Raw genomic sequence first — 22524 nt, 5'->3', positions numbered from 1 at the left:
AGCGAAATAAAGGAGTGAAACCCGTTGGATCACAAGGACTGAGGCTCATATGGAAGTTACCGGCGACTGCTTCTGGTTGTTTGGAGGGTAGAGAAGGACCTGGACCGTCTTGGTATTGATCCAAGTATGACGTTGAACGTTTGTGAAAGGTTGTGTCTGAAGCCCCCCCTCCTCTGTTCATAGATGTTTTTTCTGTTTTGACAAAGATGGCGACTTTGACTCCTCTATGGAACCATCTGTCCACAGGCTAGCGGGAATCTAGCGTGAGCGCCACTCCCTTGTTTATCTCTCTTCTGAGAGATGAGCTGGCTTGGCTGTGGTTAGCCGTTAGCCGTTAGCACTACGTGACACCCAAACGGGCAACCCGAGCGTCCAACCGGCAACCATGGTGGAGATGTCCACCCAGGCTAAACTGGTGTTAGCTTGATCTTGCTGCATGAAAAAGAAAGAAAAGTGCGTTAAGAGTGGCCCACACCCCAGAGAGCATACTGTTAAGCTAATTATAATAATACTTTATTATTTCATTTGAATAAATTTGACAAACGGGACAAAGCAAACGTTTTAAAGAAGGAAAAAGAAGCAGACAGTAGAACTGAAAATACCCGACTTTTTTTTTTTTTTTTTTTTAAAAACATGACATATTCACAATGAAAAACCACCACATTGAAGGATCCGTAACTCGCCCCAATCTCCCATTTTAGTGACAATCGCCTCCTGGCGGAAAATTCAACACCCGTTCACCATCTGTTCGGAAGATGAGGCGGCGGGAACCCAGTGCCAAAAACAGTAAAAACACAAGAAAAACTTGCAAAAATTCCAGATAAAACGTCGTCCCGGGCCTTTTTTCCTGTTAAGTTAGCTTGCTAGCACTCGTGCTAACCGATCAGCCCCCGGCGTGTCATGTGATCCTCCCCTCGCAGGTGCCTCGGGGGCCAGAGTTTCCAGTGTCTGCCCGCAGGGATGTCACAAGGCAACGCGCCGCTGCAAATCCACCGCGACTGGGGAGGGTGGATGGCGCGCGCACGCGCTGGTGAGTCATCATGCTCGAGTCGAGCGCGCGCGCGCCATCCCTCGGTCATCCCGACCCGAGGCTGTCGAAGCCGCAGAACTTCCACCGTTTCTCCAGGGTCGCTCCCACGCCGCTCAGCTCCTGCCGGAACATGGCGGGCAGACGGACCATCAGGCGCTCCAGCTGCCCCGCCGACACCTGCGAGGGGCGAGCAGAAAGACGGGTTAGCATGGCCGCGCTCGACGCGAACCCATAATTAGCGGCTAACTTTAGCAACTTATTGTTCATTCATTCATTGTCTATGACTCAGTCGGTCAGTCATACGTTTGGACAGTTCAGGGTCTCCGGTGAAGCATGTGTTTGGACCACGTGAGGAGCCTGGAGAATCCTGAGGAGGACCTTTCTTATTGTGATGCTAAAGCGCTAACCGCTACACCACCCTGCTGCCCATTAAAAAGCCTCAAATACTCCATTGCAAAGAAAAACAGCTTTAAATATGAAGTTGACACCGCTTTTTGCTTTATTTTTTCACAAGGCAGCAGCGGCACAGGAGTGCTCTTGTCTCTGATGAATTCTTCAGGAGGAACATGTCACCTTGGAGTCCAGCCTCTGGATGTACGACCACAGATACTCCAGGTTGGCGCCGAACGGATGGACGTGGAGGAAGGTCGATATGACGCCTGCGGGGGGAAAGAAGAGGAACGGTTGTCAGATTAATTCCAGCCAGAGAGCTGCATATCTGTACCAGCTGATTGTAGTCCCTAAAGAAGGCGGAGCTTAGACAGGAAGTCAGAGAAGCAAGCGGATAAAACTATTAATAAGCGGGTTTTGCTCCATTTTTGAGTCCAAGAAATTGAAATTGCTCTGAGGATAAAACTAAAACGAGTGACTTATTGGTTAAGAAAATTGAATTTCTGGGTTGATTGCAAAAAAATGCAGGGAAGGCACAAGCCAGTATCTCTGAGTCGCTCCCACAGAGGGTTGCATCAGGAAGGGAATCTGGCATAAAACTTGCGCTAAAACCAGATCAGGGGAGTCCCGAATTTACAACGACCGCCACTGGTGCCGATAACCTAACGGGGAACCAGTAGAAGTTGGGCTACTGGGGGTAAAAGACGGAGTGGAGGAAGGCGAGAGTCTGGGACTAACAGTAGGGACTCTGAATATTGGGACTATGACAGGAAAAGCTAGAGAGTTCCTTCAGAGAAGGAAGCTGTGAAGGTAAAGTGTGTCCATGGTTTAGTAGCAAAGCTAGAAGCTTAAGAGAGGGTTTTAAGTTGTACTATCATGGTACTGACAGGAAGAGAAACGGAGTAGGAGTTATCTTGAGGGAGGAGTTTGCTAGCAATGTTCTGGAGGTCCAAAAAGTGTCAGATAGACTTATGAAATTGAAGGTGTAATGCTCAATGTTGCTAGCGGCTAAGCCTCGCAGGTGGGATGTGAGTTTGAGGAGAAGGAAGGAGAAGTTCTGGAATGCGCTAGATGAAGTGATGCAGAATATCCCCAGAATTGAGAGAGTGGTACTTGGTGAAGACTTCAATGGACATGTTGGTGCAGGCACTAGAGGGGATGGAGAAGTGATGGGCAGGTTTGGTTTCTAGGACAGAAACACAAAGGGACAGGAAGTGGTAAACTTTGTAAAAAGGATGGAAATGGGTGTAGTCAATATATTCTTTCCTGAAGGGGCAGGAACATGGGGTAACTTATAAAAGCGGAAGTAGGAGCACGCAGGTAGACTAGGTTGACGATTTTGATCTGAAAAGTAGATCGGTGACTGCAAAGTCGTGTAACCAGACAGCATAGGATGGTGGTTTGTAGGGTGACTCTGGTGGCAAGAACAAGAGAACAGAAGCCGATGAAGAGGTGGAAGCTGAAAAGGGAGGAGTGTTGTATGCTTTATGGGGAGGAGTTGAGAAAGGCACTGGGTGGTCGGGGAGAGCTTCTAGATGACTGGACAACCACAGCTAGTGTTATCAGGGAGACAGATAGGAGAGTACTTGGTGCGTCCACTGGAAGGAAAGTAGATAAGGAGATAAGTGCAGGAGTATTTACAGAGGAAGCAGTTCGCAAAGTAGAAGTAGGACACTGAGGCGACTGAAGGGGGCAAGGAGTACAGGGAGATACAGAACATCCGATAAAGAATATCCGTTCCTCGGGTTTCATCTCAAAAATGGATATTATAATGTAAAAATGTTAATATTACATGATATATCTAACAAGAAGAGCAAAAAAAAGAACCTGATCATTCCCTTTAAAAATGGCATCACAATAACATGCTTGTTCCCACGGATCTCTGGTGAGCATCTGAGGAAGAGCCTATGTTTGAGAATACATTTTTTTTTCTATACGTAGAATTAATTATCTTTATTTTGGACTACTTTGGGCGTGCACATTTTTTTCAAACCTCTATTCAGTCGGCTTTTTGGCTCCGGCACCCATCCCTAACTCATCCCCCTCCCTCGCCACATGGTCCAGCTCCTCTGGGGTGACCCCGAGGTGTAGCCTAGAGTCTCTCCAGTGTGTCCTGGGTCTGCTCCCAGGTGGACATGTCTGGACCACCTCCCCTGGGAAGCTTCCAGACCAGATGCCCGAGCCACCTCTACTCCGAGCTCCTCCCGGATGACCCCACTTGTCACCCTACCTCTAAGGGACAGTCCCGCCACCTTGCGGAGGAAACTCATTTTGGCCACTTGTATCCGCGATCTCTTTCTTTTCGTCACTACCCACAGCTCGTGAGGTTGAGAACATGGATCGACCGGTAAATTGAGAGCTTTGGCTTTTGGCAGAGTCTGCATCGCTGCAGACGCAGCACTGAACCATCTCCTGGTCCATCCTCCCCTCACTTGTGAACCCCGAGGTACTTGGACTCCTCTTTAGGAACTCCTCCGTGACCTGAAGTGGACATTCCACCCATTACCGGTTGAGCACCACCATCTTGGATTTGGAGGTGCTTTGTGCACTTTACTGTAAATGTGCACTCCATTATTATTGCGTTCATCTCATGTCACTTTAGGAAACATCTTTTGGATTCCTCTGAAAGTCCAGTACACGTGGACAAATTCACAATAAACCTGACTTTGACAACAGTCGAAATGAAGTGGAAACTATCGAAAATGCCAAGATGCTCCGGTATGCCTTTGGGAGCGTCTAGGGGGAGGGAGGGGCGACACCATCGACCAATCGGGGAATGGCTTGTTTCGAAGCAAGGAGGCTGCTTTAGAGGACACACACTCGAGACCGTTGGACTCCCCCCGTCGTGGCAGGACGGCGGTCCAAGCCGGAAAAAAAAAGGCTCTACAGTTGATTACTTCTTGGCGGGTTAGTGGGTAGAAGGGGTGAAGTGGATCCCTGGAGGATCCTCCACAGCCAATATTTATTTCCTTGATTTATGTGGCGAAACGCTGGCAATTACAGATAAGCCTGATTCAATTCCCACCATGCCGTTGGTGTGTGTGCGTGTGTGTGTGTGTGGAAAAAAAAAAAAAAAAAAAAAAAATGAAGAAAAAAAAAAAAAAGCTCAACCCAGATGTTTTTGATGAAAAATTACAATCTCCCGTTTTTCACGGTTGCATGTGATATTTCACGCCGGTTTGCTGGTGCGGAAACGCTGCCCCCAAACAGATGGGATGTTTTTACCATTTAAGCCCAAAAAAAAAAAAAAAAAAAAAAAAAAAAAAAAAAAAGTTAAATGAATCTCTGGTGTTTCCCTTCCTTTTAATAAAAAAAAAAAAAAAAAAAAAAAAAAATCAAAGATGGCGTCTGATGTATGGCGGCGCCGGTTTGAACATGAATCAATTCGGGGAAAAAAAAAAAAGGTGAAGAAGCAGTGGGTCCAGCTTGAGGTCCTTCTTCATCTCTTACAGTCACCACATCGAGGAAGAACAGAGTTCTCTTCTATTTTCTTTTTGGAGTCGACCCAGAAGATAACCGGCCTTCTGGATCTTGGGGATTCAGCGGAGTCCAAATGGTGATTGATAGCAAAAAAAAAAAAAAGAAAAACAAGAAAAAATACAGAGTGGGTCAAGGACGCTGGCAGGTTAACGGCCTAGATCTGCTGCACTCTGGTGGCACAATTTATCTAAGAGTTCGTCTTCATCTCCATTGAAGCTCCGAGGATTTCATAGAGGAACTTGGACCTCAGCTCCTGGTAGCATTTTAGCTTCTTCTCCAAGGTTGGATCTTCTTACGGTACTGTAGGTGCTTGCTGGAGCACATTAGCCACGGCTGTTACAGGATGCTTCTTGCGGACTGGGGAGCGCCAAATTTAGGGGCTACCCTGGTCACTGGTCAGATGTTTTCTCACGACAAAATGTACAGAAACATGGACCGACGAGGAGGTCCAACCTCTTCTGGTCTGCTGCTCCTCAGAGGGATCTCCGGGGCTACAGAGGAACATCAAAATTTGGTACAAAACGAGTCCTGAGTTAGCGAACGGCTAACGTTGAGGTCCTTCACACGGCAAGGCGGTGCAGGGAGAAGGATGCAAACGTTAGCCGTTTGCTAACTCGATCATCTGCTGGTCCATGTTTAGTATTCCATGAAAGTTGGTTGCTTCCATCTCCATGTTCTACGTGTTGTCTTCCTCTTCCTCTTCTTCTTCTTTGGTGGTTTGTTTTGGAGTGTGTAGCTTAAAGTGCACATCTCATTGTCCCCCACTATGGTTCCTTACTGCCTGTAGGAATGCAAAGCTAGGCTACTTCCTGGAGCCGGGTTTTGATTTCAGTATTATCCTTTACAGAATCTTAGTTGGAGAGCACCAAAGGTTTGTGACTCGAATACGAAATGAAAATATTCTCACCGGGAACTGACTTTTACCTTCAACTGTCATAGTTTTCTTCAAACTACACCACGGTGCTAACGGTAGCTATATAGCAAGCTAACATCAGGGATGTGTTACGCCATCTATCGGCAAAGAAAGGTGTAGCAGTTCGCAAAAACGAACTGGATGACGATTGGAGTCAAAACATTGTTCTTGTTAGCTTGTTGCTAGCATGTTCCCATGCTACTTGTTGGATTCCAACTGAACCCCCTGGATATTTTTGGACGGTGGGAAGAACCGAAAAGCGTCTTGTTGCCATCAAACCCGGGACCTTCTGCGCCACCATGCTAGCACAACACTGCTTTAAAATTGCGGTACTTTAGCGTGTACTTTAGCCATAAATGATTGGATTGCACTGCGAGTACAACATTTGGCTAGTTCATTTGGCGAGGAAGATGGAGGCTCGGGTCTTCTGTTGCCCCCCTCGTATTATGGGATGGTGCAAAGAGAGACAAGTGTGCCGCTGTCCGCGAGCGCTAGCTACTTTCCCCGACACTCCCTGCATGAACATAAGGAATTCAGCCCAGCTGCTACGGGGAAAAACACCGGCGAGGCTGGATGTGAAGGGGACGGCGGCGCTCACGTGCGCTTCGAAGAGCTAAAACCCTCCGCCCTGGCAGGGTGTGAACATGATGGCAAGCTGAAACCGCCTGTCAAGCGCCAGCGGGAATTTCAGGGCTTTTGATGGCAGAATCCGGGACAAAACACTGGCTTCCTCCAAGGGCAGTGGGGGCGACGGTCCTACATGTTGCATGAATACAACTGCCGGCGCCGTTTCCTGAAACGCGTACATTCGGTCCACTGGCTGTCGTTAGCTTCCAGCCGAGGGCTCCGCGAATCCGTGCATAATTCATCCAGAGCGGCGAGCTGGAGGATTCTTAGACAGGGAGGAGATGATTGGCATGCTTCTTACCCCGGGTTGGAGAAAACATCCATTCCACCGCCTTACAAATCCATTTATTCATTCACGATCTGGAGCCTTTCCCAGCTGTCGTTGGCCGAGAAGTAGGGTTCGCCTCGGCCACGTAGAGGCATACAAGTATGGACCCTGTCATTCATGGCATACAAATATGTGCAGATGCTCATTGGGCTGCAGAAGCTTTGAGGCCAGTTCCATCGCTAGGCTACTAAAGGATGTTGCAATACAAAAAGAGGCCAACGGGAGACAATTGGGACAAGGAGTCCCTTGTTTCAGCTGTGGCTGAAGCGAAGGGATAAAGTATGGGTGGCCAAGTGACCCTATGGTGCCTCCAGTATGACACATACCCAGGTCTGATTGGCCGGCTTCGGCTGAGGGTGTGTTGTGATAAGAGGCCGAAACACCCGATGAGGCGCGCAACTGATGAGGTGTCGCAACCCCACCCGAGAAAACATCTGAATCCCCATCCAAGAGGATTTTTCCAACACCAACGTCATCCGGAGTTTGCAAACCCCGGCAACATCTTCGTTTCTCCTCCACTAACACCAACAGCGCCAACAAACTGCTCCTACTTTTACTCCGTTCCTCTTCCTTTCAATACCATGCTAGCTTAAAAGCTGCCAGAAGTACCTGGCCTTTGCCACCTCTCTGGACTTCCTGGACACGAAGGGTATCCACCGTCTCTCTCGGCATGCCAACCAACTCTTGCCTTTCCTTTGTCCTCTCTTGTTCTGAACTCGCCTTCTGAACTCCTCTCCCTTGTGGACCAACAGTTGCCCGATTGCCTCTCGTACCCGGAAAGAGGGTACGAGTGGCAAAAAGTCATACACGCCATAATTTCCACGCTGGTATTTCCGAATTGAACCGCACTCAAGACCTCAAACCCCGTCCAAGAGGACCCTCCATCCCCAGTTGTGCTGATTTGTCACACCTACTCCTAGCTTGCACCCACACAGCATCCAGACATACAACCATTCAACCTCTCGCTCACACGTTTGGACAACGTAGGGTCTTCGATGAACCTCCTGCATGGGAGGAACCCGGAGAACCCGGAAGGAACCCCACACAGACATGGGGAGAACATGAAGAGTCCACCCAGGATGGCCCTCCCCCAGTCGGTATCCAAGCGGGTACCTTCTTGTTGGTACCGAAACAGTCAACAGAAGCGTGCTAACGCTAAGCAAAGCAAAGGCTAAACGTGGTCCATCATGAAAGCGCCGCCAGCTGAAGGTCAAGTTTGGACCAGCACTCCTTATCTACAGAAAGCGGGTTTGAGGTTTGGGAGGCACAAACAATCTCTCGGGTGAAGTTGTGTTTATGGATCATCGGATTTTTTGCGCCGCTAAAGCTAGCTGCCCTCTCGCTCACCCAGAAGCAGCGCCTCCTTCTCCGACGCAACGCCTCCCCTGGCGACGACCTCGCTCCTCCTCTCTCTGCCGTGGAACATCGAGGGAAGGCACCCGTTAATCCCCTGGTGACACACACACACACACACACACACACACACACACAAATAGTCAAGAGTTGTGCTCATCAATTACAGAACGCTGGCGAGTGTCCGGGATGCATCGGTGTGTGTTAGCTAGCGTCCTCACGCTAAAGCGTCCAACAACTACGGTGACGGCTAAAGCGAGACCGATGATTGTTAGCGGAGCTAACGTGATTTAAAATCAGCGTAATAATACTAATAATGATGCTAATAATAAGAAGAAATAAATAAGAATAAAAAGAATCGCCCATTAACAGTGGATTACGTCATACATGTTGTGAGTGAGTGATAATAGGAAAACGAACTGTGCATTTTGATTGAAAGTGCCGAAGATTCGAACGCCATCGAATCCGGGAAGTGGACCTCGACCTTAAAATTGGAAGACATGGGCGGGGCCTGAGGACGTGCTGCGAGACGATTGGACGGTCAGGTCGGCGCCGAATCCCTGCGGAGCTCATTTAGATGAATGCCGCCAGAATGCCCGATCGTTTTCAACTCGCCACTTCGCTTCAGGTTGATTTATTGGAAGGAAAGGATTTATTGGGAGAACCCTGAGGAACCGGGAAGAATCCACATAGAAACACCCCCATTCCCTTGGGAATCCAACTGTGGACCTTCTTGCCGTGATGCAGACGCCTACGTGCACGTAATGTTGTGCTAACGTGCACGGCTAGCATAATAAAAGTGTAGATATGCACCAAAAGTTTTGCTTTCCTCCGCTAACCTTCTGTTTGTTCTTACCTGTTCGTGCAGCTCGCCGTTGGTTCCCTCCGCGGCCTCCCCGTGACCCATCAGCAGCTGAGCACACACACACACACACACACACACACACACACACACACACACACACACACACAAAAGTAGCGTTAGCAGCAAACATTAGCCAGCTGTCTTTGACACGGCACTTAAATGTTGTTGGTTTTTTCCAGTTGAGAGAAAGCCGGCGGCGAGATTATGAACAAGGTCAGACTGCAGACACGCCGGCTGTCGGTTCGCAACCTCGCTGGAATAGCCGACGTTTGATTGACAGCTCATCACACACACACACACACACATGCAAACACACACACCTTGTCTCGCAGTGTGAGCACCTCCCCCTCCAGGTAGCGGTACTCCTCCCTCGCCTGCTCCAGCTCGGCCTCCTTGTTCGCCAGCTGCTCCTGCAAGCTCAGCAGTTGCTGAAATGTGTACACACACACACACACACACACACACACACACACACACACACATTTATCGTGTCTCTCCCACAAATTTCGAAAGTTAAACCGTGGCGACCGAGGTTCACAGCACGTCTTATTTATAAATCACCGTGCAGGATGTGAGGCAGGGGGAGGCCGGGCCTCACCTGGCATCATGGAAAGAAAAAAAATGTAAAATGAAAAAATAAATTGAATGGTTCTATTTATTCAGTGATTTGTATTATAAAGGTATTTTCCAGCTAACTTCACCATATTTAGTCGTTTTAGCGGAGCCCGCTATGGATTGCGCAACAACTGCGCTGCTATGCTATGCGGCTGAGACTGTATTGCTGTCTCTTTGGGATGTCATTATTAAAATTTTCAAACACTTCAAGCACTAATATATATAAAGTAAATTTCCATACTTTCGCTGATGTGCATAATTTTTTTCGTCAACAACCGTAACGTGTTTCTCGTGCCGAGCGATCGTAAAGCGGCAGCGAAAACACGCTAAGTGAGGCACGCAGTGACGCTGCCTCAAGGTAGGGGGCACTGGTGATCCCAGGGAGCCTTTTTACTACTCGGCTAAAGAATAACTTTCCATTGTCCACGACTCTCCAGTGACCGTATAACATATTAATAAATGTTATTCCAGTAAATCACGGCTCGTCCGGACCGGAATGACACATTCATAGCCGGGCAGAGTGTGTGTGTGTGTGTGTGTGTGTGTGTGTGTTAGTGGTTGTCTCTGAAGTGCCCGGTCCTATCAGCGCGCTGCTGTCAGATAGAGGACGACAGGAAGTCAAATCACATCAAGCTAAGTCACGGAAAACAAGCGCGGCGCTCCGGCGAGGCTCAAGGGATTATGGGGATTATGAGTCAGCAGGAAAAACACAGGTTGTTATTTTCTATTTTTTTTTTTTATTTTTTAATTTTGTTTTGCATTCTCCGGTTTAAATTCACCTTTTTTTTTTTTTTTTGTTTTTGCGAAACATACCGTGTTTCCGGTTTGTGTAAAAATCTGGAAAAGGAAGCGACTTGGCGCGTTCTTGAAATACCCATCGTGTGATTGGTTGAACCGCCTGTCAATCACAGACGGGAGCGGCGACATCATGGTAACCATGATGATTTTTTTCCTTTTTTTTTTTTCCTTCAAGCCATTCCGTCACCCCTCGGATCAGCTGATTCGCTAGAAGCCGACCCCGGGATAGATTCTTAGATGATCCGGTCATCTGGTTACAGAAGCCCTGCAACCCTGAACCCCTTTGGTAACTACGCTTTTGGGAACAGTGGCGTTTAATATTATGTTTCTGGAAAACTTAAATCGGCTGTTTTCTCGCAGGAGGGTGTTCTTCTGTTCCCCTGGAGGACCTCCCGGGCGCTCGGCCATTTCTCACCGCTGCTGCAGATGCGGTGGGGGTCGCGCACATCTGTGAATGATCCGCAATGTGGCGACAGTTCACCTGACCTTTGGGTGACCTCCTCTGGTCAGCTGACTCCAAACACTGGCCTGGATTACAGCGGATGAAAGAGAAAAAAAATGGGGGACTGCTGGAAATGTTTTGTTGTGCTAGTTTGCAACTGGACAAGCTCTTTATCCTCCTGGAGGGTCCATAGAAGTTTGGCCAACCAGTCCATATGTTTCTTGTTGACTTGGAGAAAGCATACAACTGTGGCCCTCAGGGAGTCCCTCAGGGTCATTCGGTCCCGGTATGACCGCTGCCAAAGCCGAGTCCGCAAAGTCAGACCGGTTTCCATCAAGGGTAGTCACTGCTTCTGCTCACAACCGTCGTAGCCAGAACTTCAAGGTGCAGCCGGGGTGTCGAAGGGATCCTGTTTGGTGGCCTCTGGATTGGGTCTCCAATTGGGATCATCAGCTCTCCAGCTCTTACGGGAGCGGTTTCTAAGCCAGAACATGAGGTGGCGGGATGAGATTCAACACCTCCAAATCTGAGGCCCGGGTTCTCAGCCCGAAAAGGTGGAGTCTTGGATGACAGCTTACGCTGAGTGGAGGAGGAGTAACAGTATCTTTGTTGACAAGTGACGGGAAGAAGACTGCATTGGTATGTTACGTTGAAGAACCGGTGGATCCACGTTCCTGGCCTCACCTCTGGTCACAAGCTTTAGGTCGTGACCCAAAGAACCAGATCACAGATTCAAGAGGCCTCCTCAACCTCAGGGTGAGGAGTCCTGCATCCAGAGGAGTCTCAGGAACTTCCAGGACACCTGCCTGGTAAGGTGTTCCCGATGGGAGGAGGCCTCAGGGAGGTACCATGACACGCTGGTGGGACTGTATCTCTCAGCTAGCTTTGGGAAAACCTCGAAATTCCCCTCAGAAGAGCTGAACCAAGCAGGAAAATTGGGTCTCCACGCTTCATCTGCCACCCCTGCGACTTGGTAAGTGGCCTAAAATGGTCGGATGGTTTGTAACACCAGAGACGAAGCTTCGGCGAGGTCACCGCAAAGAGAGTGCAGAGAGGAGATGTTTCTGTGATGGACCTACCTGCTGCATGTTGTGCATGTTCTGCTGCAGCAGCTGGATCTGGGCCTCGGGAACTTGTGCATGCGAGTTGGGCAGCCCGTGCACGTGGGAGTGCGCGTTGGCCAGCGTCAGCGCGTGGCCGTCGTCCGGCCGGCCAGCTTTGCCGCTCTGCTCCTTCCTCAGCAGGTCCACTTCGTTCCTGTAGGCGTCCAGCTGCCAGCGCAAGGAGTCGTTCTCCTCCCTCAGGGAGGCCTGGGTCTGGTCGCACCCTCCTGGAGGAGGTCAAGATAGCAGAGGAGATACTTCTTCAACCAATCAACAACTCCCCCTGCACTCCTGGTCCACAAGAACCCCCTCCAAGGAGAACCGGCGAGGCCGACACCAACCATACCGTTTTCCTCCGTCCGCATTTTCTTGCAGGGGTTCTCGTCGGAGTCATCGTCGGACATCTCCATCTCCTCCTCCCGTCGGATGCCCATGATCTCCTCGCTGTGGGCGTTCCTCAGCTCCTGGAAGGTCGCGACCACACGTGCGCGCACACATAAAAACACGGCGCAGGCGGTCACGGGTTACATCGCGTGCTACGGAGAAACATGATTCTTCACCGGATTTCAAGTCAGTCGGCGGACAGAAGCCGACACCTTCCAGAAAAGTTCAAACTTATCATCTAAACTTCTTATCCTGCACTCGGGATTGTTAGATTGCTGGACCAATCACAGGGCCACATATAGAGATGTACAGCTATTCACCTTCTCATGCACACGTTTGGACAAATTTAGGGTCTCCAATCAACCCGATGCATGTTTTGGGGCCTTTGAGAGGAACCTCGAGGAGCACCACACAGTCACGGGAAGTACATGGAGACTCCAACCAGGGACCTTCTTGCTGTGAGGCGTCCGACTCCCTTGGGTCGCTTCTCTTTGGCAACTCGTGCTCTTTGGCAATTCTTACCGGCGCTGGTGGAACAAACCCTGTGACAGAACGTCCCCGTAGTCACTTGGTCCTCCTTCAACCAGACACATGATCTCCTGAAATAGGCGTCCAGCGGTTCTCAGTGTCGTTCCACCAGTTCTCAAGGGAACCGTGGAGACCGCGGTTGACGGTTGTACTCCTAAGGGTTGGCCTGAAGTTTTTGGACATCCGTTTCTCACTAGTGCATTTTGGAAACACCACCCCTGAGGTGGGTACCCAGGTTCTCCCACGGGCAGAAGATCATCCGTGAGGCCTATGCTAACTCGAGGAAAGGGTAAATGGAGGAAGCAGAAAGGTTCCCCAACCGGTGTTGTTTGGTAGCAAACGGGAAGCTACTGACTAAACGGAGGAGAACATGGAATGGGGAGAACATCTACACTCCAAAGGGTCATTCATGCTCACATCATTAGGTTCCAATAGGTTGGAACAGGTGGAGAAAAGTGTCAGGGGGCGATAAAAGACTATAAAATGGCGTCTGATTTGGAGATACCGCGGAGAAGACAGGTGACTGAGCTGGAGGCAGTAGAGATGAAGACGTGCTCATCAGAGGGACAGCACACTTAGATGTTCTGGAGATAAAGTCACACTGAGATGGTTTGGACATGGACAGGGGAGGGATGGTGAAGATCTGGGTAGAAGGACGTTGAGGTTGGAACTGACAGGCAGAAGGTCCAGATAGGAGATTTATGGATGGAGGGACATGATGTTAGCTGGTGTGAGCAAAGAGGTTGTAAAGGAGTGGCGGAAGGGAAAAGAGGTATGCCTGTTTCACCAAGCTTTGCTTTCCATGGTTGCCTGGCAATACATCCACTAGAGGGCAGCGCAGAGACCAGAGTTCACTTCCGAATTCCGAGTTCAAACATGGAGACGAGGGAGGAGCTAGTGAGAGTGTACGTTTTAAGAAAGAGATGGTATGTAGATAAAGAATTATTCTCCCAGGTCACTCCATGTCTCCTTCTTCTATGTGCCTTTTCTGGTCACACTCGAGCATACCGCGCAACACTGCCCACTGGATCTGTCAGTGATTCCATGGAAATGAACGCAGATTTAAAGTTGAGCATGAATGAGCCCTTGGAGCTCGCTAACCTGAACCGCTAAGCTAATGCTCAAACTGTCCGGTACCCCATAGTTAGCAAGTGGACATGGGCTTGTTGTTATGCCGGCTGCTAGACAACCCCATGTTGTGACGTGGTTGCCGAGGTAGTTGTCTCCATCTTTGCTAACATGCTTTGTCTGGAATGCTAACTAACAGCTAGCTTTGACCTCGAAAGTTCTGCGCAAATATTTCTGACTGACTTTAGGGAACCGCACTACCATTTTAGCGCCTCAGCTCCTCTTTGTCTCACCTTGAACCCCCTGGCGCCCCCTGATGGAGGCTTTTTTCACTTCCTGTCTGGCGCCAGGCTTCGCTCTCTCCCCACAGTCCCTATTCAAATTTTACCTACCGCTAACCTGAACCGCAAAGCTAATGCTCAAACTGGCCGGTCCCCTATAGTTAGCAAGTGGACATGGGCCGCCTGCTGGACAACCCCCTGTTGTGACGTGGTTGCCGAGGTAGTTGTCTCCATCTTTGCTAACATGCTTTGTCTGGAATGCTAACTAACAGCTAGCTTTGACCTCGAAAGTTCTGCGCAAATATTTCTGACTGACTTTAGGGAACCGCACTACCATTTTAGCGCCTCAGCTCCTCTTTGTCTCACCTTGAACCCCCTGGCGCCCCCTGATGGAGGCTTTTTTCACTTCCTGTCTGGCGCCCTCGTCCGTCTGGCGCCAGGCTACGCTCTCTCCCCACAGTCCCTATTCAAATTTTACCTACCGCTAACCTGAACCGCAAAGCTAATGCTCAAACTGGCCGGTCCCCTATAGTTAGCAAGTGGACATGGGCCGCCTGCTGGACAACCCCCTGTTGTGACGTGGTTGCCGAGGTAGTTGTCTCCATCTTTGCTAACATGCTTTGTCTGGAATGCTAACTAACAGCTAGCTTTGACCTCGAAAGTTCTGCGCAAATATTTCTGACTGACTTTAGGGAACCGCACTACCATTTTAGCGCCTCAGCTCCTCTTTGTCTCACCTTGAACCCCCTGGCGCCCCCTGATGGAGGCTTTTTTCACTTCCTGTCTGGCGCCAGGCTACGCTCTCTCACCAGAGTCCCTATTCAAATTTTACCTACGAATCTGTTTCGGAACGTGACTCCTTACCTCTTCAGGGCCCTACGTAGGGCGACACTTAGAACAAGGCTACATCGTGAGTCGTATTAATTCCTATCTTCCACGAACAGCGCGAACCCTCCAATCTACCTTGCAGGATTCTCACGACAGTACATGTACTCTTGATTTGACACCGTTTCCATAGCAGCACATTTTAGGAGGTGTCTTTTTGTGTGCTGTACACATTGCCGGGGAAGGAGGCGGGAGTGAGGATGGAGGTGGAGGGAGATGGGGGAGGGTTTTGGGGGGTCTGGAGGGAGGTTGGTGGGGGGAAACAAAGGCTCAGACGGTTTGTCTGCGAGGACAGGGGATCCAGGATGACAACAAACTGAATTGTCAAATTCCCCCCGGGCTGCCTTCAAGCCTTCTCCCGGGGACTTGGAAATGGCAGTAGAGAGGAAAGCCTGGCTCGGGTGGGAGGAGAAAACAGAAAGAGAGAGAGACAGAGAAAGAGAGAGTGAGAGAAGACAAAGGTGTACCAACCTCGCATTGCTTGCGCCAAATGTCAATGTTCTTGCGCTGTGCTTTTGAGAAATGGTCCCATGCCTTTTGCCTGGTGGCGGCGGTGAAAACGGCGGAGATCTGCTCGACTTTGGGGAGGAGGAGGAGGAGGAGGAGGAGGAGGAAGAAGGAAGAGGAGGAGGAAGGGGAGGGTCAAGACAAAACAAGCCATTTATGTAGCGTCGCAGCACCGACTGAGGCTCGTGGAGCTGACAGGGGAGAGACCGCGGACGTACGCTGACCGCCGGCGAAGGGGCGGGACCTCACGGGCTCATGCCCGTGCTGCTGCTAACTGTTTAGCTCAAGATGCTAAATGCTTGGTTTGCACGCCTGGTTAAGAGCGCAGCTGAAGGCTAACTTATGCTAACGTTGGGCAAGTGAACGGGCTCACGCCGCTGCTCGCTAAGTCATCATTCGCTCGCTAAAGGTTGCACCTGCAGCGGCGGGCTATTTCTGCTGCTAACTGTTTAGCTGATGATGCTAAACGCTTTGTTTACAACCCTGGTTAAGAGCGCAGCTGAAGGCTACCTTATGCTAACGTTGGGCACGTGAACAGGCTCACGCCGCTGCTCGCTAAGTCATCATTCGCTCGCTAAAGGTTGCACCTGCAGCGGCGGGCTGCTTCTGCTGCTAACTGTTTAGCTCATGATGCTAAATGCTTGGTTTGCACGCCTGGTTAAGAGTGCAGCTGAAGGCTAACTTATGCTAACGTTGGGCACGTGAACAGGATGAGGCCGCTGCTCGCTTTGTCATCATTCGCTCGCTAAAGGTTGCACCTGCAGGGACGGGCTGTTTCTGCTGCTAACTGTTTAGCTCATGATGCTAAACGCTTGGTTTGCACCCCTGGTTAAGAGCGCAGCTGAAGGCTAACTTATGCTAACGTTGGGCACGTGAACAGGTACATCCATTTTGAATGTCAACGCCTGCATACTTCAAGTCGTCATGGTTGTTAAGCACTAAATCCACCGCAGAGTTCACTTCCGAGTCCCAAGTTACATTTTGTACAATAACAAACATGGCGACAGCGGAGGAGCTGCTGATAATGTACATTCGGACACTACGTACCGGAGGTCCTCGACTTACATCTCTTCCTAGCGCGCGACGTCACGCGATTTTTACCGAAAGCCATTGGAGTCGGACTTACAGTTTCCAAAAAAAGCAACACAGACGAAAACAAAGGTACAACCGGCGAACGGAAACAAAGCCGTATGCTTTATCTGTCCGCGACACAACAAGGACACGGTAAGCCGAGTTTTTCCTGCCCATGATGGCATGCCGTCGGAGAATTCTTCTACCGGGTTATAGCGACGTTCTGTTGTCTACTTCTTCTTTGTTTCTTTTGCTAAGCATACCGCGCAACATCCCCCTTCCCAAGACTCCTGGTGGTACCGCCCCGTTTGGCTGCGCATCCGCAAGCTAACGGAGAACATACATGAACACGCAAGAAGCGACTGTACCTCCATCACCTCAATCAAACACACTCCTTCCCATTTAACATCCGCGGTGATTGTTGTCAGATTTTTTGGGGGGGCAAAACAGATGTGTTAGGAAACACCGCGGGGGGCCTTTACAACGGCTCTTTGTTCGATTCCACTGCAATGGTCGTGTGTCCGACAACTGATCCGCCATCTGGTCATTTCTTTTTTTCGTTGTCCTGCAAATGTTTTTTATAATTTACTAAACTGTTTGTTTCGGGTTTTCATAGCAACACTCAGCTGCTTCCCGAACTGGCGCGAGCATCGACGCCAAACCGCATTTTCCAAACGGAGGCCTCCGTTGACGCGCCACTGGTTTGCTCCATTTTCAAAAAACCATTTGCAGCAAGATCGCGGGTAAGGCCAGAAATGCTGCTGTTCACACAGCAGGCCAGTAGACGGCGCTGTGATTCTGTCAACTAGTGACCCTGAACTACCACTACTACTTCTTTCCCTTTCGGCTGTTCCCCTCGGGGCTACGAGCCCCACCTTGTCCTCTACGGTGCAGAACAGGCGGACAGATGAGATTAGACAGGAATCTCCGTGGATTATAATGTTTGTAGATGACATCGTGATCTGTAGTGAGAGCAGGGAGCAGGTGGGACCATCTAGAGAGGTGGCGGTATGCTCTGGAAAGGAAAGGAATGAAGGTCAGCCCCAGCAAGACGGAATACATGAGTGTGAATGGGAGGGACCCAAGTGGAACCATGAGGCTACAGGAAGTGGAGATAAAGAAAGTGGAGGATTTTGAGTACTTTGTGTCAACAGTGCAGAAAAATGGAGAGGGCAGGCGAAGACAAGAGCTGGAGGCAGCAGAGATGAAGAGCACGTTAGATGTTGGGGAGATAAGGTGGACTTAAATGGTTTGGACGTGGACAGAGGAGGTATGGAGAAGCATGCTGAAGGTGGAGCTACAAGTCAGCAGGTCTGGAGGAAGACCAGAGGGGAGGTTTATGGATGGAGGGAAAGAGGTCAGGAGGAGAGAAGAGGATGCAGAGAAGGTTAGAAGGAGGCAGGAGAAAACGGAGGAAGATGATTGCCAGAGGTTTGGATGGAGGAAGATGATTGGCTGTGAGACAGATGGAGGTAGATGATTGGCTGTGGGGTCCCCTGACCCTCAACTACAAGGTGGGTGAGTCCAAAGAGAATGTAGACTAGGAGTCATACCCGTCGGGCACTGTCGTTATAGTCAACCAACCTTGCCCATTTTTAAAGATTCGCATTTTCTTCTCAGTCTACACTAAAACATTTCCAAGTCGCTCCACCCGAGATCCTGTTTCCGTATCTTCCCGTTTTCAGGCGCCGCAAACGCTGTTCTCGCATTGCTGGCTGGAATTCAACTGGAGTTCGAAATGCGGTCGCGTAAAAAAAGGGGCCCGGGATGCTTTTTGGAACCTCAACCACAAGGGTGGGGGGGGATACAACAACAAAAACAAAATATTTCTAGCGTGCTTTCTTTTCCTTTCTGCGGGGAGACAGATGGATTTCGGAGTGCGGGAATGCACCGTTCAGACAAAAGTCCTCTCCTCTAACGTACTGGGAGTGGTTCGTGTTCCAGTTGTGAACATTACATCGATCCCAGGCGCAAAGCGGCGCCATAAGGAAGCACTTTCACCCCTCCGCCCCCTCCCGAGCCCGGAGCGGAAACTGCAGGCCAGATGGTAGAATATTCGTCCGACTGGAATCGATAGCCGGCGGAAAACCAAAAAAAAGTTAGTTGTAAATAAATAGCGATGACAGGTTTAGCAAACGCGTATCGGCGTCACTTTCAGCCGTCCCAATCCGACCCGAGGCTAACTTGCGTCCTGTAATTACCCCCTCTGGAATATTAAGATTAATGAGGGACTATTTCTGGTCGGCGGAAATTATAGCGCAAAGAAAACGTTCTCGGTTAAATGCGAAAAAAAAAAAAAAAGGAGGCTGCACCTTCGGAGCTGACGGCTGCATCTTCTCTGTGCAATGAGGTTCCAAATCATCTTGACTCTGTTGAGAAGGTCCCTGCTCCGCGGGACTAGCTTTAGCCTTTAGCCTCAGCTTTAGCGTCTACATGTTTGGGTCCACGACGACTCCGCATCGCTTCCAGACGTTAGCTTGATGACTACAGCAGCTACAAGACATGGTGAAGACCTCTCCAAGGTGGCTTCAGGCACCTGGTCATTGCTGAGAAGGGAAGCGGCTAATTTCCCATCTACTCTTTGCAATGAGGTTCCAAATCATCTTGACTCTGTTGAGAAGGTGGCAAAACAGAGGGATACTTCCTGCTCCGCGGGACTAGCTTTAGCCTTTAGCCTCAGCTTTAGCGTCTACATGTTTGGGTCCACGACGACTCCGCATCGCTTCCAGACGTTAGCTTGATGACTACAGCAGCTACAAGACATGGTGAAGACCTCTCCAAGGTGGCTTCAGGCACCTGGTCATTGCTGAGAAGGGAAGCGGCTAATTTCCCATCACAGGTTAGCTTGTGAGCCGCTAGCCAAAAGGAAAAACTGGAAGGGGGAAACGCTCATTCTTTTGTTCTCTACATCGCTTATCCTGCACCCAGGGTCAGGGGTTGGTGTTCTCCCCGCTATCATTGGAGAGGCACCCTGGACTGGAGTCAACCAGTCACTATCTCATTCACAATTTTGGACAATTTAGGGTCTCCAATGAGCCTCCCGCATGATTTTGGACTGTGGGAGGAACCCAAACCGGGGAATACAAGGAGACTCCACAATGAAAAGGCCTCCTGTCGGAATCCAACGAGGACGGCTCTTGCGGTGAGTCGGGAACCATCCGGATTCTAGGGTCACCACGCAGTTCGTCGGTTCCCGGGCGGCAAGATCAGATTTGCCCGGATCGGCTCGGGCTCGCGGTGAGTCCCGGGTCTCTCTCCTGCTCCGTACTTACAGCTCATCACCCGCGGCTTCACTTCCCATCAGGACTCGACAAGAAAAAAAAAGCAGCATGTACCCAGAATTACCCCTTTCTGGAGTTGTGCCTTGAGGTGGAGGCTGGAAGGCGGTAAATTTGGAGAATGGGCCAAATCCGTCATTAGCAAGAATTGCTAATTTCTGTTTCGTTGTCGATTTCCATGCAAGGGCTATAAAAGCTACGTGATAAATGGAGCAAACTTGAAACCGCCTAATACGAGGATGGATTATTGCAAGAGGGGTTGACTAAAAACATACCGGAAAGAGTGAGAAAATGTGATTTTTGGGCACTTTTGAGACCCCTCTTTGCAAACATTACTGCGAGATAACAAAATGACATGTTTCGCTGAGTTCCTAATAAGAGTTCCTAATAAGGGGGACCAGAAATTGGTAGATGTTTCCTCCTCCGAGTGAATAAAACGGAAAATATAGTGATGGACCTTTCAATAGCGGGGATGCGAGTCCTGGCGGAGTGCAGAAAAATTGGGGATTTGATCAAAAACATTCGGATCCAGTTATTTCCTGAGGTGTGCGTCGGACACCGAGGTCCTGTTTACACGACAACGGCACTTCGGAAACACTGTCGTAAGCATGCTAGGCCACTAGCTGGCGCTGTGCTTTTGGAGGGTACACTTCCTGTCTTCCTGGTCGTAAATATCAACAAGCTCAATGGCGATCGATCGGGTGTTTGTGTTTGTCAATTCCTGAATCACCAGGGATAACGATTCGAATCTTTGTACTGAATCAGTAATCACGAGTCTGACGTTCCCATGAACCAAGGATCTTCTGAGTCCTCCCGAGGTTGCCAGGTACACTCCACGAGTCAGTGGACCCACTGGGAACTCCGTGGACTCAGATGATTCAGTTGAACCAGTTCGCAGACTGAAGTCGGCCGACTCAACGGAAACCATCGGGGACTCAGATGATTCGTTCACTGACTTCATTCTGGTTGGTAGATTGTTGCAACGAACAACCGATTTAACAGATTCTAATATATTTTTTGGGCATGCTAGGATGATGATGTGGTGTATACTAGCAATGCAGTATTGTAATCAAAACAATTCTCTATAACTGTTAGAGGCTACTTTAGGACTGTATCACAACAATGATTCAGGTGACTCAAGTGAATCGGATCGCTTTTGTGAGCGAATCCTTTAAATGAATCGAGTTGACCCTGAACTACAAGGTGGGTAAATTCCCTGTAAATGCCCATGGGAGTCATGCCAGTGGAAGTACTCTTGATTGTCTGCAGTTGTTATGGTGTACCCAACCATGTATGGCCACTGACTAAAACTCAGAACATGCCTGCTTTTAAAGCAGCATTTTCAAATCTTGCCACTCCGGAGCTCAAATTGGTTCAAAAGTTCAAATTTTTGCCCCGTAAAAGTTGTCGTGTAAACGAGGCCTGAAGGGATCCGGATGTTTCCAGCACACTCTGGGCTCGGGATGCTGCCTTTCAGAGTGTCGCCCTGACAGCTGATTGGACGACACATTTCTAGCAGTGACACACCTAAATGAGAAATGAAAAAGATAGACAGATAGATGGATAGACAGAGAGACAGACAGAGGAAGAGACAGATACTCACCATCCGTCCGTCGGCCTTTCTGTACTCGTTAGCTCGTCATGCAAGTCGACTTGAGGACAGACGTCCTTGCCTTTGCGACTGAACTCTCTGTCTGATGCACCTTCTGTGAACTTGCCAGAACTTTCCAGGATGGAAGCCGTCAATTTTCCCCGAGTTCAGAAAAAAGATCAGTTTACCGTTTACCTATCGTTACCTGACAAGCTAGCAAGTTGATACCAAAGTGGCCGCAAAGGTACAGGGCAAGAAACGCGAGGACGGTATGTTTACCTATCGTTACCTGACAAGCTAGCAAGTTGATACCAAAGTGGCCGCAAAGGTACAGGGCAAGAAACGCGAGGACGGTATGTTTACCTATCGTTACCTGACAAGCTAGCAAGTTGATACAAAGTAGCCGCAAAGGTACAGGGCAAGAAACGCGAGGACGGTATGTTTACCTATCGTTACCTGACAAGCTAGCAAGTTGATACCAAAGTGGCCGCAAAGGTACAGGGCAAGAAACGCGAGGACGGTATGCTGCATTTAAATGTACGATGAGTCTTTTCAGAAATGAAATACAAGACTCTTTCTGGTCCAATCCAATGCCGGTTTGTAAAAACAAGCGCCAAATAGGGGCGTGGAAAAGTCAGAGCTCTTTAGAGCAGGAAGTGTACCGAAGGCCAAAGTGACCTTTGCTGAAAAAGGACATACAAGCAAATGTAAGGTAATTGTTGAGTGCGTTTTCTGCAGCGTTTCTTGTTGCCGGTGTTTTCAACCCCGGGGGGGAAAAGGTCACTTGTCACAGCTGAGGATGAGGGAGTGGGGGTTGGGGTTGTCATGGTGATTGGAAGTGGGGGGCGGCTTCCTCGCGGTGCACTAGGTCAGCGTGGAAGCTGAATAAAACCCTTCAAACAGGCGTGGCGAAAAACGCCCTCATGGTTATGCGGCCCCGTAATCCGGCTGAGTCGCGCCCTGCGGCGGCGTGACCCGCTGTCAGCA

At 49.6% G+C, this 22524-nt stretch overlaps 1 protein-coding gene across 1 annotated transcript in view; it reads right to left on the bottom strand.

Moving 5' to 3' along the window:
* Positions 1 to 497: 497 nt before the first annotated feature.
* enox1 (ecto-NOX disulfide-thiol exchanger 1) overlaps positions 498 to 22524 on the bottom strand; it is a 117042-nt gene continuing 95015 nt past the window's right edge. Inside the window, exons 8-15 of the mRNA XM_086147705.1 lie at positions 15562 to 15668; positions 12291 to 12408; positions 11921 to 12171; positions 9307 to 9414; positions 8978 to 9034; positions 8116 to 8218; positions 1604 to 1689; positions 498 to 1207 (exon numbers count right to left, since the gene is read on the bottom strand). Of these exons, the coding sequence (XP_086003831.1) occupies positions 1076 to 1207; positions 1604 to 1689; positions 8116 to 8218; positions 8978 to 9034; positions 9307 to 9414; positions 11921 to 12171; positions 12291 to 12408; positions 15562 to 15668 (962 nt within the window). The 3' untranslated portion in view covers positions 498 to 1075. The remainder of the gene's footprint in view (positions 1208 to 1603; positions 1690 to 8115; positions 8219 to 8977; positions 9035 to 9306; positions 9415 to 11920; positions 12172 to 12290; positions 12409 to 15561; positions 15669 to 22524) is intronic.

This window comes from Fistularia commersonii, chromosome 6 (genome assembly GCF_037954325.1).
Source record: "Fistularia commersonii isolate RoL2024-O1a breed Wild chromosome 6, RoL_Fcom_v1.0, whole genome shotgun sequence".
Classification (NCBI taxonomy): Eukaryota; Metazoa; Chordata; class Actinopteri; order Syngnathiformes; family Fistulariidae; genus Fistularia; species Fistularia commersonii.
The sequence above is the reverse complement of the archived record's forward strand: the minus strand, read 5'-3'. Positions and strand labels throughout refer to the sequence as shown.